A 15,890-nucleotide genomic window follows, 5' to 3' on the forward strand; every position below is an offset into this window, starting at 1 on the left:
CCATATACTAAGACTTGTAAAAATGACATTATAAATGTTCTTTTAATCATTATGGTACACAACATGTACATGTATGAAGTACTTTTGGCTGTAATAATTTTTATACAATTCCCAGTCTCAGCAATGTCCCGTGTTATTGACTTTATAGGTATCAGCTGAGCACCTGTTGTGTGCCTCTGTGATGAATGCCCCCTGTGCCCTGGCAGTGTCCAAACTCTTGTACCCTGAGACCGAGTCCAGCAAACTCAGCAAGGCCTCGGACCTTGACAAGGAGGAAAAGTATGGGCAATGTTAGAAAACTTTATAATTGGAAGATCAGTTTCAATATGTAAAATTCTCTCCTTGTTTTCTTCACAAGGAAAGATAACTTTTGGCATTTTGAAAAGGAAGTGTATCCATGCAGATTTTAAACAAAAAAGTAAAATTCCATGACTAGGGGAAAGTGTTGATATTTCGGACACTTCAGAATGCTTTTTCGGATATACTTGGCATTTACCGATTAATATAGGTATGCTATACACCGTTCGATGCAGAAAACCTTCCGCTTCTTATTTTCGTTGTACATCGGCTCTTTTCTTGAGATAATATCATTAGTAAACGCATTTAAACAGTATCAGGTAGGAGGTTGTAACTTCGGACAGTGGTGTTGTAACTTCGGACACACGGTGTTACAATGTCGGACAGTGGGTAAAAAAGGTATTGCTGGCTGCTGTGTCGCACAGATTACACGATGGTCGTGCTAATTACAGCAGGGAACTTTGACTAGCTTTTGTCGGGATATGTATGCAATAAAATATAAAATCTTTTCAGTAGAAAAAAAATTGTATTTGCCGCAAAAATTATAAGTAGCGTGAACAATATGTAGGATAAATATGTGTAGCAAACACACATATGATATCCAGATATATAATAAAATTATTTCATTTATTACTTTCTTCACATTTGTTTCTTGGGTTTTTCTTCTAATTTTTTTCTTTCAATGTTATTTTTTATTTAACCAAAGTAAATTTATTTAAAAAAACGATATGAACACTGATTTTTTTTAACCATCAAAGTACTAGACTAAGTATATCGTAGTCTGGTAAAAAAAATTCTAAGGTTTTAAATGAAAAAAAAGACATTTAAGAGAAGGATATAAATCATGCTTCAGATGCTCAATATGTATATATTTTCTCAGTGTCAGATATTGCTTGACATCGGGGAATAAAAAATGAAAATGAGGAATTCGAAAAGAAAAACCCACCTGAATATCTTTTGCCAGGTAGACTAGCCCTAACAAATACATATGTATATAACATCTACAGAACCTTGTGGTCAGGTAAATTTATACATGTATAACCATGGGACAAAGTACGTTTTCAATTTATATTTAAATCCAAATGTTTTTGTTTTTTTTTAAATTTGATTAATTTGGGGATGGCATTTTTATTTTTGTGGAACTGTAATACATAAAAAAATGTTTAGTGTCTGAGAAACCCATTTCAAATGAACATCTTAATTACATGTACATTACGTTGCATGTTTGTTTATTTTTTTAAAACAATAAATTGAATGGCATAATTAAAGGGGATACGTAAATTTCATTTATTTATTTTTTCGTTTAAATTAAATGATGTGAACTTTGTAAGTAGAAGGCTTTAAAAATATTAAGCACTGAACACCTGTACAGGTATGTTACACTGGCAGATCTAGAGTCAATCCCCCCTCTCTCTCTCCCTCTCTTTATCACCCCCCCCCCCCCCTTAAAAAAAAATGGGGAAAAAAATAACACAATCATTTTAAAAGTTCATTTACATGTTTTAAATTAAAAAAAAAAAAAACGAGCTATGGTCAGTAATGCAAGTTTATCGGAATATATAAAAGGTCTAAAGCCAGTAATGGGTCAAATTTTAGTCACGTTTTCTGTGTCTCATAGAGGTGTTGTAATTCCGGACACCTCAATTTCGGTTAATTATTTGCATTTACAAGATAATTCTTTATGAAATATTGAAGAAAATAATAATTTCAATGGAATTTATTCACATTTATAATTTGTATAAATAAATTTTAGCAGAAAAACCAATTATCTTAACCGTGCGCCATTTTGCCTGTCAAACTGAAAGTAGACGGATATTAGCGTCATCCACAGCACAGTCGGTGAAGGTCATTTATTTATGGCAACAAGTCGCACCTGAGTTGAAACACGCAAAGATTTTTGTTGTAATACATTTTGTAAATGTATTATCTACAGAAGTAAGTTTTGATATCATAATAAATAACAAAAGAGAAAAAGTTATAAAGCTCTTTATTGACTGTCCGAAATAACACCCCCGTCCGAAATAGCAACACTTTCCCCTAGTTTTAAATTTCAGAATAGAAATAGGGTAAAAAAATGTGTCAAGTTTAAAATTAATAGCACCTAAAAATTCTTTAGTCACTGTGATTTAATGGCACTTTTAGTAATTTATAGTACTCTTAGTAGTTTAATAATTAAGAATGCTTTAAATTACTTATGTTACTTTCAGTCATCTATGGTACTTTTAGTAATTTGGGGTACTTTAAGTAATTTTATGTACTTTCAGTAATTTGAAGTACTTTCGGTAATTTGAGGTAATTTTGGTAATTTGAGGTACTTTAAGTATTTAAAATTTATATTTTCATAGGACAGAGAGGAACATCTTGGAGGCAGCAGCTGCTGGTGCCTCGTCTTCCATTAAACTGGTGGCCAACATTGCCGCTAACCTGATCGCATTCCTGGCTATGCTGGAGTTTGTGAATGCCGTTCTCTCTTGGTTTGGTGGCTTTGTAGGCTATCCCGAGTTCTCATTCCAGGTAGGTCCAGGTATAGATACAGTAGCGCTGGGACCTGTGAAACTACTTTACTATAATATCTGTCATTCTTAATATCTGTATAAGGAATTCATTAATTTGTATAACTGAGTATCCAAATAACTTTGCTGAACAGTGCTCCAAGTTGCGACTAAAACGGTCACATTTGCGACCAAAAAATTGGTTTTGCGACTAGAAATTAAAATAAGTCGCATTTTCGTGACTGAGAAAATTTGGGCTGGCAACGTCCATCTTTTTATGATCGGTATCGAGATTTACATTTTCAAGATTCTCTATCAAGACAATGTTTGAAGATATACACTTTAACACACTTTACAAAGCGTCGTATGGAATTGGATCACGTAATTTTATGACAGCGTGCTATAATAGTTAAGTTTGATAGAACCAGAAACGTATATACATATCGTCTCTGAGAGAATGGCATCCAAATGTCATAAACTTTCTAGAGTTTCTCTGACCTCGTTATTAAAGTATTTGGTCAATGGCTTGCATATCACAATTAATTAAGTGTTTTGGCGGCATTGATAATGACTGCGTTATGGGTAAGACACTTAGTAGTAAGTAAACAGGTAAACATGATAAACAATATTGGCAAAGTCCTGTCTCAACAACTGTCAAAGTTTTATTTTCTTTTGATTAAACTTTAATTCTAGGATCTGATTACGTGTGTTCTTCTGTGTACCATACAAAGGGTGGTTGTATTTAATAAAAATATATCCTTCAACTAGCAAAAGATTCTAGTCACAGTAATCAATAATCTTTGATTTAATATAAACATAACACATGTGGATGTTAGTTCATTGTTTTAATTGCGTTATTCACGTTTTCATCATGGCGAGTGAAAAATTTGTTAATGGCGACCAAAAAAAGTTTTAGGTCGCCATTTAGCAACCTAAAAGTAAGTGCGACTTGGAGCACTGCAGTGAATCCATTAATTCACAATATCCGTGTTCATACTTAACAAGTTTTACTATATAGACACAGGATTTGATAAAATTCCCTATTGAATTGGTGGAATTGAAGAACATTGACTTAGATAAATCAATACTTGATCTGAAAATTTTTTTTAAAGAATTTTAAACAATATAAATGTTCATTAACATTTATAGGCAAGTCTTTTTTTTTTTAAATCATTTTCTTTAATGAATTATAAAAAAAGTTTTGCAGGTTGAATTTTGCATTAAATTATTTAAAAAATGAGTATGTTAAAACAGTCAAAAAATGAATATAATAAAAAAGTTGGAATTCTATAAAGTTTTACCATATTATAATGTTATGTGAATGCTTCCCAGATGATCTGCTCTTACGTGTTGATGCCATTGGCGTACTTGATGGGCGTAGAATGGAAAGACTGTGGCATTGTGGGAGAGCTAATCGGAATCAAGACTTTCCTTAACGAATTCCTTGCATATGGAGAATTATCAACATATCTTACGAACAGAAAACAGTGCATTGGCCATATTTTGGCAGTGAGTATATTAACTTTAATCTTTTACACTGTATTTTTAATTTTTTCCTAAGTTTGCAATATGAGAAGATATAAAAAATTTCTTATACTTGAAATTTTCCTCACAATCAGAATAACCCACAATTTCATTTCTATTTCTTTTAAAAACAGGCACCTAATGCTCTGTACACAGGCACTTGATGTTTATAGATATTTTTCTTATCACCTCCTCTGAGTTTTTATAAATTATTAATAATTGCAATAATTACAATGCATTTTTTAAAATTTGCTATTTTCAGGTACGATCAGAGATCATAGCCACCTATGCCTTGTGTGGATTCGCCAATCTGAGCTCTATAGGGATCCAGCTAGGGGCTCTGAGTCCCATGGCGCCCAGCAGGAAGGGGGACCTGGCTCACATTGTACTGCGAGCTCTGTTAGGAGGGATAGTCACAAGTCTCATGACAGCTTGTATAGCAGGTATTGCCAACTCTGAAATACTGTAAACCAACTTTTATTTGCAACAACTTTATTTCACAATTTACTGGGGGTAATCTAGTTTGCGATGATTAATTTTCGCGATCGAGGCTTTTTTGATCTTTTGTTAATAGAAAGAGAGACTTTAAGGACCGGTTCATGGCGAGAAATATTCATGATGACGAGGCTCTAGCGAACTATGCTAAATTTTCTCACACACAAATAAAAGTTGGTTCACAGCAATGTTTAACTATACTCTCCCAAATCAGAATGAAAAAAAGTTGGTCAGTGGGTAGGTAGGAAAATTCTCCTCCCAAGAAAAAATCATCATTAAAGCTGAATTTTCAGAACCAGTGCAACTTAGTTTGGGATGTGTAATTCATAAAATTCCACAACATCGTAGCAATTGATTATTAAGAAAATGAAAAAAAAATGAATAAAAGATAGCGAAAATGTTTTAGTTTTAAGGACGCTATTGCACGGCGTCACGTGATCACGTCATTTGGTGAATAAAAAAGAATATTTGCTGCAACTATTTCCGGAATAAGGAGCGTCATATGTTTGCGCTCATGACAAATGGGGTTCAAAGTAGAGAAAGTATAAAATATTAAAGATTGTTACGATGCACTGAGAGTGTTGGTGAGCGTTGATCATATTTTTTATCTACGTGCATGTTTTACGATTTGACACGTCTATCTATTGTATATCTATTAACATTGAAATCTATTTCATTAAAAATAAATTTGATTTATTTCTTGGGGTTTGTATCCTCATTTTAAAATTAGAATTTTATTTAAGATTGTTGTGTATCATAGGATCTTACGATGGCGTATTAGTGCCATTTTAACAATGTAGAATTTTTTTTTAAAATCGTTTGTACGATTTAGTAAATCGTTTGTACAATTTAGTAAATCGTTTGTACGATTTAATAAATCGTTTGTACGATTTAGTAAATCGTTTGTACGATTTAATAAATCGTTTGTACAATTTAGTAAATCGTTTGTACAATTTAATAAATCGTACAAACGATTTATTAAATCGTACAAACGATTTAAAAAAAAATTCTACATTGTTAAAATGGCACTAATACGCCGTCGTAGGATCTACATCTGTGTATAGATAATTTCCAATAAGAGAATCAGACGGCGTGATTTACTAGATACATGTATAAATATTGATGAACGAAGGCGATTTTGATAAACGTGTTACGGCGAAGACTACTTATGCCTAGAAGACATATCTTTAAAAAAATATCGCAGAGACTTTTTTTTTCTCCTATAAAATCTTTAGCATTTTCAGCAGTGACATTGACCGTGTAAACATTGAATGATCGTCGCACATATATTGTAAACGATTGTTGTAAAATGTTTTATGCGCCGTATTGAAACACACTTCATCTGAAAGAATACCAGGGAAAATATGTACATAAATAAATAAAAGAAACATGTGAACTCATCATGCTTATGGGAATACATTTGAAAAATGTTTTATTTTTAATCACATGAACATGAATATAGATGTTTCACTCCAGCATATATCATAAAGCGACAGAAAGTTCTTTCAATCAATGATTATTTTTTTAATCAAAACAGTATATCTATAGTTTTGACGTCAATTGTGACATTATGACGTCACAATGGAGACAGCGCTCATCCATGTAGAGAAAAAGAAAATTTTTAATGTACTTACTTGAAAAGAATCGGAAGGAAAAATATGTGTAAATGTGAATATTTAGAATAATTATTACTATAATTTGGCCAATAAGATTATTTATGGATGAATACATTTATTTAAAAAAAAATGTAATGCAGTTACAAGTTTTATAAAACTACCTCTTTTCATTCAATGTGTTCAAATGTCTGAACACCCCACCCCCCACCCCCTATTCCAGGTCACTAAGAAGAAACATCGCTGAGTGTTCAAAGTATGAAGAATAAGGCCTTTGAGGACTGTGCACTGGTTTATAATATATTATTTATTTATACTGATATAATGACAAAATGAATGTTTTGGAGATGAAAAACTGAGTTTGAAAAAAGAGTTATTACTTTCGTGACCACTGTCGGTGATAATTAAATCATTGTGCTTCACATATAAAATGAGCACCAGCCCAGATTTTCAGAGGAAAAAGAATTTATTTATCTATACATATGGCCTTTATTGTCTTTAAACAGATTATGCATATTTAAGGTCCAACAACAAACCATCATATGAAAATCTGTGAAATCTTTTAATATTCTAGGAGGGGGGGGGGGTACTGAAATGCGGGTAGCTTCAAAATTAATCTGATTACCTTACTTCATATTTTAACCATAAGTCACTTATAATGACTATTACAGCATATATTAGTTTTGGGAAAATTCATTGGGTAATTTTTTGTCTAGACATTAAAAACTGCTATTGAGTTGAAAATATTACTGCAAATTTACAATTAATACTTCCCCCCAAAACAATGGCATTGCTACATTTATCAATAGTTTCCGAAACAATTTTTATTTTCAATAAATATAAAGCATATTATTAAATATCTGCAGGGAAATATTAAATTTGCTTCAATTTTGTTGCGTGTATGGCAATATAAAACATTCACCTCATATAAAATATCAAAAGATTAAAAAATGGTGGTTACCATGGCAACCATAACTTCCTTATAGCGAGCGCAGCGAGCGTCGCGAAGCGACGCTCGCGAAGCGAGCTCAATAGACTAACGTGTATGAACAGAGGAAATTCGGATTGAAATCTGTACATACGTCAGCCAAATTTCTCTGTGCAACATTCCCAGAATTCCTGCACTACCCAATGTCCTTTGCGCGAATAAATCAAAAATAGTAAAAAAAATTAAAGGAACATTGTTTCTTACCGAAATTGTAACGAAATGATTTTGCCTTACCTTATTCAAAAAAATACCCCTATGCCACAACACCGGCCTTCACCTTGCCCTTCGGAAATGATACAAATGACGTCACCGGAATCTTACGAATTTTGACGAAGTTATGTCGGTTGCTTCCGTGAAACTCGGAAAACATGTTGCGGTGCATAGCAACATGGTGGCTAAAACATAGCAACAACTTACTTGAAAAGAACGATTTAATGCAATCTCTTTTCCATAAAACTAGCGTTTGCGTCCTAAGTCAACAGAACTTTTTATCTGACGTCATACTTTCGTCACTTCAACGGTTCGGGTATTTCCGATTTTGTCGGAAACTTCCGAGAAGTTTGGAATCTCGATCTCGATGCTTGGGAAATTATTTTTTTTTATTGTTTTGTTTTATTCTTTTTGCTTTCTTTTTCTTGAATGTTAGACAGTACATGTGTAGGTTTATGATAGTAAATAAACTGCGCTCGCCCCAACGGTCACACCGTAAAACATATTAAGCCTGATGACCATGCTTGATACTTCGATATAATGGTATCATTGACATTAGGAAGGTTATATGTAAAAATGAGAAAAATTCATTGGGCAGAATTTTTTCACGGACCCGTGCGATCCTTTCCTTAAGTATTCATAAAGCCATTTCTTGATTTCAGGGCTTCTTGTCCAGGAACCTCTGGTACATCTCGGTTGTCTCAACTCCACTATTGTCAACTCAACCACGACTCCTGTGATGAACTCAACATCGTCCTTGACCTTTGTGACACGCATCATTGAGCAGACAACTTTATCCGTCTGATAATAATTTAAGGATAGGCATCTATATTATTTTCCTATGATAACGAGTCATATTTATTTTTTAAACAATATGCAGCCATATTTATTTTTTTTAACAATATGCAGTCATATTTACTGCATCCCAATATCAGGCAGCACCATATCTATTTTTTACGTTAGATAATTGATGTATATTGAAGAGATCCAAATGTGTATGACACAATGAGAAAATAATAACGGAATTAATGTTACTTGATATAATATTTATTATATTTTAGCATATCATTAATATATGTTGGGGAGGTACAAAATATTTATGAAATCAAGAGACTATTATAAAGAGACAAGATATGTTCACTGAAATGAATTGAGATTCATATTTGTATCCTATAATATATTTAATGTATACAGTCAAATGTTGTTCATATCTTGAACTTGATGGAATCAAGAAAAAACTTAGAGATTCCTAAAAAGTTAAGTTTTTAGTAGATAAATACTTTAAAAGAAGTGCTCTGCACATCCAAATCACTTAGACATATCCTTCATTTAAAAGATTTTGATGTGTGAGGTACCGGCTTAAAAATTTTATACACGTATTAATTAATATACATGTATTTATTAAAATCAATTGTACATAAAGAATTTAAATTGTTTTACGAGATTATTTTACATCCACAGTTGTTTATGGGGTGCTTAGAGTGTTGTGTTCAGCTTTCACATTTCATATATATTTATATAGTTACATGCATATTACATGCATCTATAATACTCCTTATGGGAACTTTTTCTTCAATAAGAAGTTGGTAGGAGAGAATTGCTCACTGTTCAGTATTACTCATGTAATACTGAATGTTCTACTCAGTTGATGTATCACAAGTTTCCACTTATTACATTGTATAAGTAATATTCACCTGATATTTTTAAAGAATCTCTAAGCAAATGTGATATTAATCGCTACAAAATTCACCCCCCCCCCCCCCCCACACACACACACACACAAAAATGAATGTTGTGCTTTTTTTGATTTGCTCCTTTTATCTTTTATACTAACACATTTTTTTCTAGGTGATTGGAATCTAGTCTACTTTCATTTTTTTGTGTGGATTTTTATAACAAATGAAATCCTGGTGTTTTTATTTCCTGCTTTTTTTTAGTTTGTTTTAATTGCCTTGTTTTTTGTTGTTGCTTTCAAAGATTAATGATCTATGTAATTAAGAATAGCTTTTTAGAAACCAAACTCCATTGAATAGATGTTGATATTTTAACAGTCATACATGTGCATGTACTTCATGTACTGTAGGTTTTATGAGTCTTTATTGTATTTTGATATATTATTTAAGACTAAAGATATTAATATTACTTTTTTATTTATTTCCTTTTAAAAGAAATCCAATGATTCCCGCATGATTATCATTTATGAACAAAGAATTGTGCCTTTTATATACATAATACACTGCGAACAAAACTGTAGTACTAAAGCACTTTATTGCTTTATATTTGATTGTCTTCTTTGAAGATGAACATTGTAAAATTTTGTTTAGTTGCACAAATCTGATGCATTGTTTTTGAAATTTTCCTGTCTCATTCACTATTGACTTATGAAAACTACCCAAACTATGATTATAACTGGGATGTAGCAGTGGACGCTTTATAAATCTTGAAGCTGTTTATTGAAGTGTAATAACACAGTTCAAACTAATGTTATACCATTATAACTTCAGATATTTCAATTTCTAGATGTTCTTTAGCTCCTTATTTTCCCTGCATGCTTCTAGTGACCAAGATTCTCTGAAATATAAAACTTTGCAGAGATTTATAAATTACATATGCTTGTTTGCTTTTTTTTTTACTGTGTTTCCTTTCTTGTGTAACTCACTTAGGATCTCATGAGAAAAAAAAAGTTTTCAATAATTTTTTTTCAAATGTTGTAATTTTTATTCATGTAGTTACATTATTCTCAGTTCAATTGATCACCACTGTGGGACGTGGAGACCGGTCCTTCGGATGAGACTGTAGAAACCAAGGTCCGGTGTCGCAGTAGGTGCTGGCACGAAAAGGATCCCTCACTGCTCAGTGGCCCTATGTGCCTAGCATAGAACAAAATTTGTAGCTCTCCACCAGCAAGTGGTGGCGTCTCCATATAAGTGAAAAATTCTTGAGAGGGACATTAAAGAACATAAATCAATCAATCAATTCACTCAAGAGACTTGATGCGATTCAACTTTTATATACATATATATCTAAAATCATGGAGTAAAGAGTTATATTCATTATGTTGTCGGCTCAAATCCAACTTTGGGACGTGGAGACGGGTCCTTCGGATGAGACTGTATAAAGGTAGAACTATATTGCAGTGGGTATTTAACGAAAAGGACCCTTGCTCATAGGCCCAAATTGCATGTACGTCTAAATTTGCATCCATTCCAGCCTTCCCACAGTGTCCTACATTACTTGAAATATCCTCAATTTATAATCAATAGTCATGATTTGGACCTAAGTACGTACTGATGTTGGCAGTAAATCAGATAGTTATGGAAAGGTTGCAGAGAAAAGAATGAACATTGTGAATTAGGTAAATTTCCGAGTTTACTTTGACTCACTAAGCAGGAGGACAACACTTTGTAATAAAGGACTATCTCGCTATCAACTACGGAAAAAAACATTGAACTTATCTTCTGTTCAGAGTGTTTGAATCGATTTTATTTTCATTTTGCCCTTTAGCTCACGTCAACGAAGATTGGGAAGCTTATGTGATTCTGTCGGTGTCGGCGTCCCAGTCTAAGGTTTTTAATTCAGTTTTCTTTTCAAGTACTTCTGTGCGCAACATTGGTCAGACAGGCATGTGTGTTTCATTGTACCAGTCAAGGTTTCAAATTCTGCAATTTCAGCTAAGGAATGATCTAGTTAACATTTTTGAGCAGGCTAACATTTTTGGTGCAAGCCCTTTGTTGACCAAACTTGCATGGATGATATATCTATAGATGCACACTACGAGGCTTGCTTTGGATGCTGGATCTGACCTACATTTTCCAGATGAGTTTTTGATGCAGATGTCATTTCCACGTAACAATGAGTCATATGTTGAGCAAACTTGCATGGATGAAACATCTTAGGATGCACACTAATTGACTTGCATTGAATGCTGGATCCGACATACATTTTCCAGATAATGTATCAGGTTAAATTTATGGATGCATGCCTATCACCAAAAAACTTTAAGACCTATATTAACCAAACTTGCATGGTTAATGGATCAAGGGATGAAAACTATCAAACTTGCCTCTTATATTGGATTTGAACTACATTTTCTTGATATGCGACTATTTTGAAGTCTTTGGATAAGTCTATTCCCAAGTAACTGCAAGCTCTATCAGATCAAGATTGCATAAATTTTGCATTTTGGGGTGTAAACTTCTAGAATGTTAAATTAATTTAGGACTTTGCCTTACTTAAAGAAAACATTCGTTTAGATAAGCTCTGTCATCTCTAATTACCTATGGTTTTTTTTGTTCTTTTACATATACAGTCATTGGAATGTGGGGTTAATTGCATTCGTGTTCTGTTATATGTCTATATAGTTTGAGAATATCGTTAGAGAGAACAAGAAAGACAATGACAGTCAGAACTCCGCCACCTAGAACGTTCCCCATGACACGTGACGTCATTCGAGGATCGTCTGCTGAGATCTTCTGGCGAATTCTACTGGACAGTGTGGATTTAGCGACCAATAACATTGTCTTTATCCTCGCTATCTTCATCTCCTGTACCCAGGTTTGGTTGTCAGTACCGAAGTCTCTCCTGCATGCACAAGTACATCCTACGAATTGAAGAAAAAGAGTTATTAAATTAGTTTTTCTTGACAGCCTGTAAGGTAGCATGTTGTTGAAAAAAGAATGATTACAAAATATTAAACTTGTCTTTATAAAGGATTAATAATAAAGAAAAATGAAATTCCTGACGAACTTGCTTTATATTTTGCTTACAAACAAAATCAAAACCAAAATTTGAATTTCTTAAAATTTTTCTAATGACCTCCAAATTCGAATAAATAGCTCGCGTTGTCATTCTTCGACATGTCCTGCGTGTTCGGTTCGATTTCTTGTGACGTTGCGACTAAATCATTTTCAGTAGTGATGCTAGACTTCGATGTCGTCCTGATGCGTGTTGTTGTAAACGAGTCGGGGGAAGAAGAATAGTTTTGTGTGAACTGAGGTGATACCGTCTTCATTGTTTGGGGTTGAGAGACAGAAATGTGTTGTCTTGAAGAGCTTGACAACAGTGTAATATCCCTTGTGATTTGCAGTTTTTCTGTTTGAAATGTTGATTGAGGCTGAGTGATGAATTCAGCTGTGTACCCTTCACAAAGAAAAAAAAAGGAAAATGTTTTAATTTTTTGTTTGTTTGCGGCAATAATTTAAAAGCAAAGTTTAATCAGCTATATCTTATTAAATTTCATTATTGTAAAAATATTTTAATGTAAGAATTTCTGAAATAAAATTAAACTGTTTCAAATAATCGTTATAAAACCTCAGTTTAATTTTTTAATAGTAACAATAATTTACTGTAGCAAAAAAATGAACACTACATGTACATGTACATGTATGATAAATTATAATTAACTGTTATCACTTTTATTCGTGAGAACTTTATTTTCGAATTATTACGTGAGATAGTGTGCTTGCGAAAATTTCATTCTCGCTTATATTAGTATTTCTTTTGATTATCGACGCAAATCGTGAAAACTTTGTCTTGCTAATAAAGAGTTAATGACTATCTCGCGAAAATAAGGTGCCGCGAAAATTAAATGACCTTCAGTATTGTATTTTTTGTTTCGCAATAATTCTAAATGTATTACCTAATGTTTTGGAGCACAGAGCCTGAAATAAGTTGGAACAGTTCAAGGCCCACCATGTTCCTAGAAGGGAAGAAACACAGTCTGCCTCTGGTTTGAAGATACCAGTAGGTGGTCCAAAGTTCCCCCACTGTAGATACTTCTGCTTCTTATTCCTCATGTTAACGAACTCACCTTCCTGTATCCTGTCGTGAACCCCAATCCATCTGTTTTCCGGGTCAATTCTCAAGCTAAAATGATGTATTGATGGTGATTGAGATATGTCAGGGGGGAAACTGCAAATAATCGTATTTTTTCGTCCTCTACTTCATGGCCACTTTTCAAAATCAAAATCATTCTATTATTTTTAAAATAAAAAATAGGGGTTCCAACGAATAGCGGTAACAGTATTCAAGCTCGAAAGTCCATAAAACATCACAAAATTGGAGCAGGCAAACGGACCTCCAAAACATCAGAGGTGGGATCAGGTGCCACGGATGAGTGAGCATCCCCTACCGACGGTCACACCTGCCATGTGCTCCTTGTCATGATCAGGAAATAACGGAAAAATACGTCGTCAATACAGTGTGTAAGTAATGGCCTAACAATTAGTATGAAATGCACCACTCAGCATTTGACTCAACGGCATTGAAATAGGAAAATGCAAGAAACGAGTAATTACGAGATGGAAATATCATCTAAAATTGAGAATCGTCTTATTTAAACTGGAGATGATAATAACAAGATAATGCATTAAATATATGGAGATAAAGGACAATATTCAAACTAAAAAGTACATTAACAATACAAATTTTGAAGCATTTAAAAGCAAACACGGGCCTCTAAAACATAGAGGCGGGATCAAATGCCATGAGAGAGAGAGAGAGAGAGAGAGAGAGAGAGAGAGCATCCACTACCGACCGGTCACACCCGCCATGTGCTCCTCGTCACGATCGGGTTAACGAAAAATCCTTACACATATCAATGTGTAAATAATAGTCTAAAATTGACATGAAAAACATCATTTAGCATTCCACTTAATTGTAAGTTGACAAAGTCACTGTATCGACCATAGAACTTGCAAAATGATGGTTATAATATTTGTTAAAGTTTTGGCAGATCCAGAAGTTTTCTAACGGGGGCGATTTCAACAATTGATGAATGCTTACTCTTAAATACACTAAATTTTAAACATAGGACAATGTTTAAAATGAGTTGCAGATAAATTTTCTCTTACAATTCTAATGCTAAATGAATAGCAACGTTGGTTTCTTCATCAGGAATCTCAGCTAAATGTCCGCCATTAATAGCGCATTCATGTTCCGCAGAATCAAAGTTTAGGTACTTAGGTGAACACCAGTACTCTCTTCCTCCGTATGTCACATTGAATGTTGAACAGGCTTCACCTTAAAAAATAAAAATCTAGAATTCATAAAGATAACTTAAGGAAGCTCTAAACCTTGCACCCTGGAGAGCTCTACTTGTAGGGTAGTTTTATGCAGCTAGAGTCATCTGCCCTAAGAAGGCGAATAAGAGGATATTTTTTTTCAATAACTGAAACCAATGCAAAAGGTTAAAAAGAGAGAAACATGAACACCGCTTTCTTTTCCATGTTTTACCACACTTAGACTTGTAATCAGAATTTGAATGTGGGGAGGGCAGTCAGAAGAAATATTTCCAACTTATCTAAAAAACCGAAAACTGTGTTCATACGTTTCGAATAATGTAACTTAAAAAGTGCAGTGATTTGGGGATAAGGACAACTGCTTTTTCAATGAACATTTACTAGTATTTTTCAACAGTAAAGTAAAAGGGGACGCGCAAGAACAGCCCTTCTCTATTACTACATAGGTTACCGGTATATCTATAGCTTAAAGCTCGCTTTTCCAAAAAGTTTTAATTGGGCACACTTGTGCAATATTGTTTCAGGCTCTAACCAAAAACCCTTTTTAAAAAATTCATTCCTTGTGATCTTGCTTGAAACAAAACTTGTAACAAAACAATTTTAAACATAAAAAGCACAAGAAGAGAACTGAATATTTAGGACTTTTCAGCTCTGCGAAGATCTGATATTATAATGATTTTTCTTTTTCAAATTTAAGAATACCCAAATGAAAATTCCATCTGTAAAAAATACATTTTAAAGCATATTCCAAGATTATTATAATTATTATTACGGGAAAAGAACATGGCGTCAATGCTTATTAATTTTGAAAAAAATACGTAAGTTTATCACTCTATATACAAAATCTACAACCACTGCTGGAAAAATGAATGCTGTGATCTTGTTAGGGGTTATCTATTTTTCATATCTATACAATAAAATTTGCAGGCAACTTTAGCAGAAAAGAGTTACAAATGGTTAAAATGTGTGCCAATCTGGCTTTTATAAGCTTTTTTGAAGGGATGGGGGTAAATTGAATACATGTACAGTGTCCATTATATTGGTCATATTGGTTCTGATCAAAGCATACTCATATTCCTTTTTTTTGTTGATAAATAAATGCACATTCAATTTCAAAAGGAATTTTATATTCCTCACAAACGAAACTTGGAAAGGGGGGGGGTGTAGGATTCACCTTGTTCACCCATCCAATTTTGACTTGTCCATAACATTTCAAATGAAGTGCCACTAAAAGTTCATACTTGATATTAAA

At 33.3% G+C, this 15,890-nt stretch overlaps 2 protein-coding genes across 2 annotated transcripts; one reads left to right on the top strand and one right to left on the bottom strand.

Moving 5' to 3' along the window:
- Nucleotides 1–148: 148 nt before the first annotated feature.
- Nucleotides 149–8,424, top strand: LOC134236147 (solute carrier family 28 member 3-like; the record flags this gene model as incomplete). Its single annotated transcript, XM_062718326.1, has 5 exons — nucleotides 149–279; nucleotides 2,643–2,811; nucleotides 4,122–4,298; nucleotides 4,576–4,756; nucleotides 8,282–8,424. Coding segments are annotated over 5 exons (801 nt in total), but the record flags the coding sequence as incomplete, so codon positions are not given.
- A 3,520-nt stretch (nucleotides 8,425–11,944) lies between these two features.
- On the bottom strand, nucleotides 11,945–14,639 carry LOC134236156 (uncharacterized; the record flags this gene model as incomplete). Its single annotated transcript, XM_062718336.1, has 3 exons — nucleotides 11,945–12,219; nucleotides 13,258–13,484; nucleotides 14,471–14,639. Coding segments are annotated over 3 exons (671 nt in total), but the record flags the coding sequence as incomplete, so codon positions are not given.
- Between the last annotated feature and the right edge of the window lie 1,251 nt (nucleotides 14,640–15,890).

The sequence above is a fragment of the Saccostrea cucullata genome, unplaced genomic scaffold (assembly GCF_032062105.1).
Source record: "Saccostrea cucullata isolate Sc308-1 unplaced genomic scaffold, CSIRO_AGI_Scuc_v1 ctg14459, whole genome shotgun sequence".
Classification (NCBI taxonomy): Eukaryota; Metazoa; Mollusca; class Bivalvia; order Ostreida; family Ostreidae; genus Saccostrea; species Saccostrea cuccullata.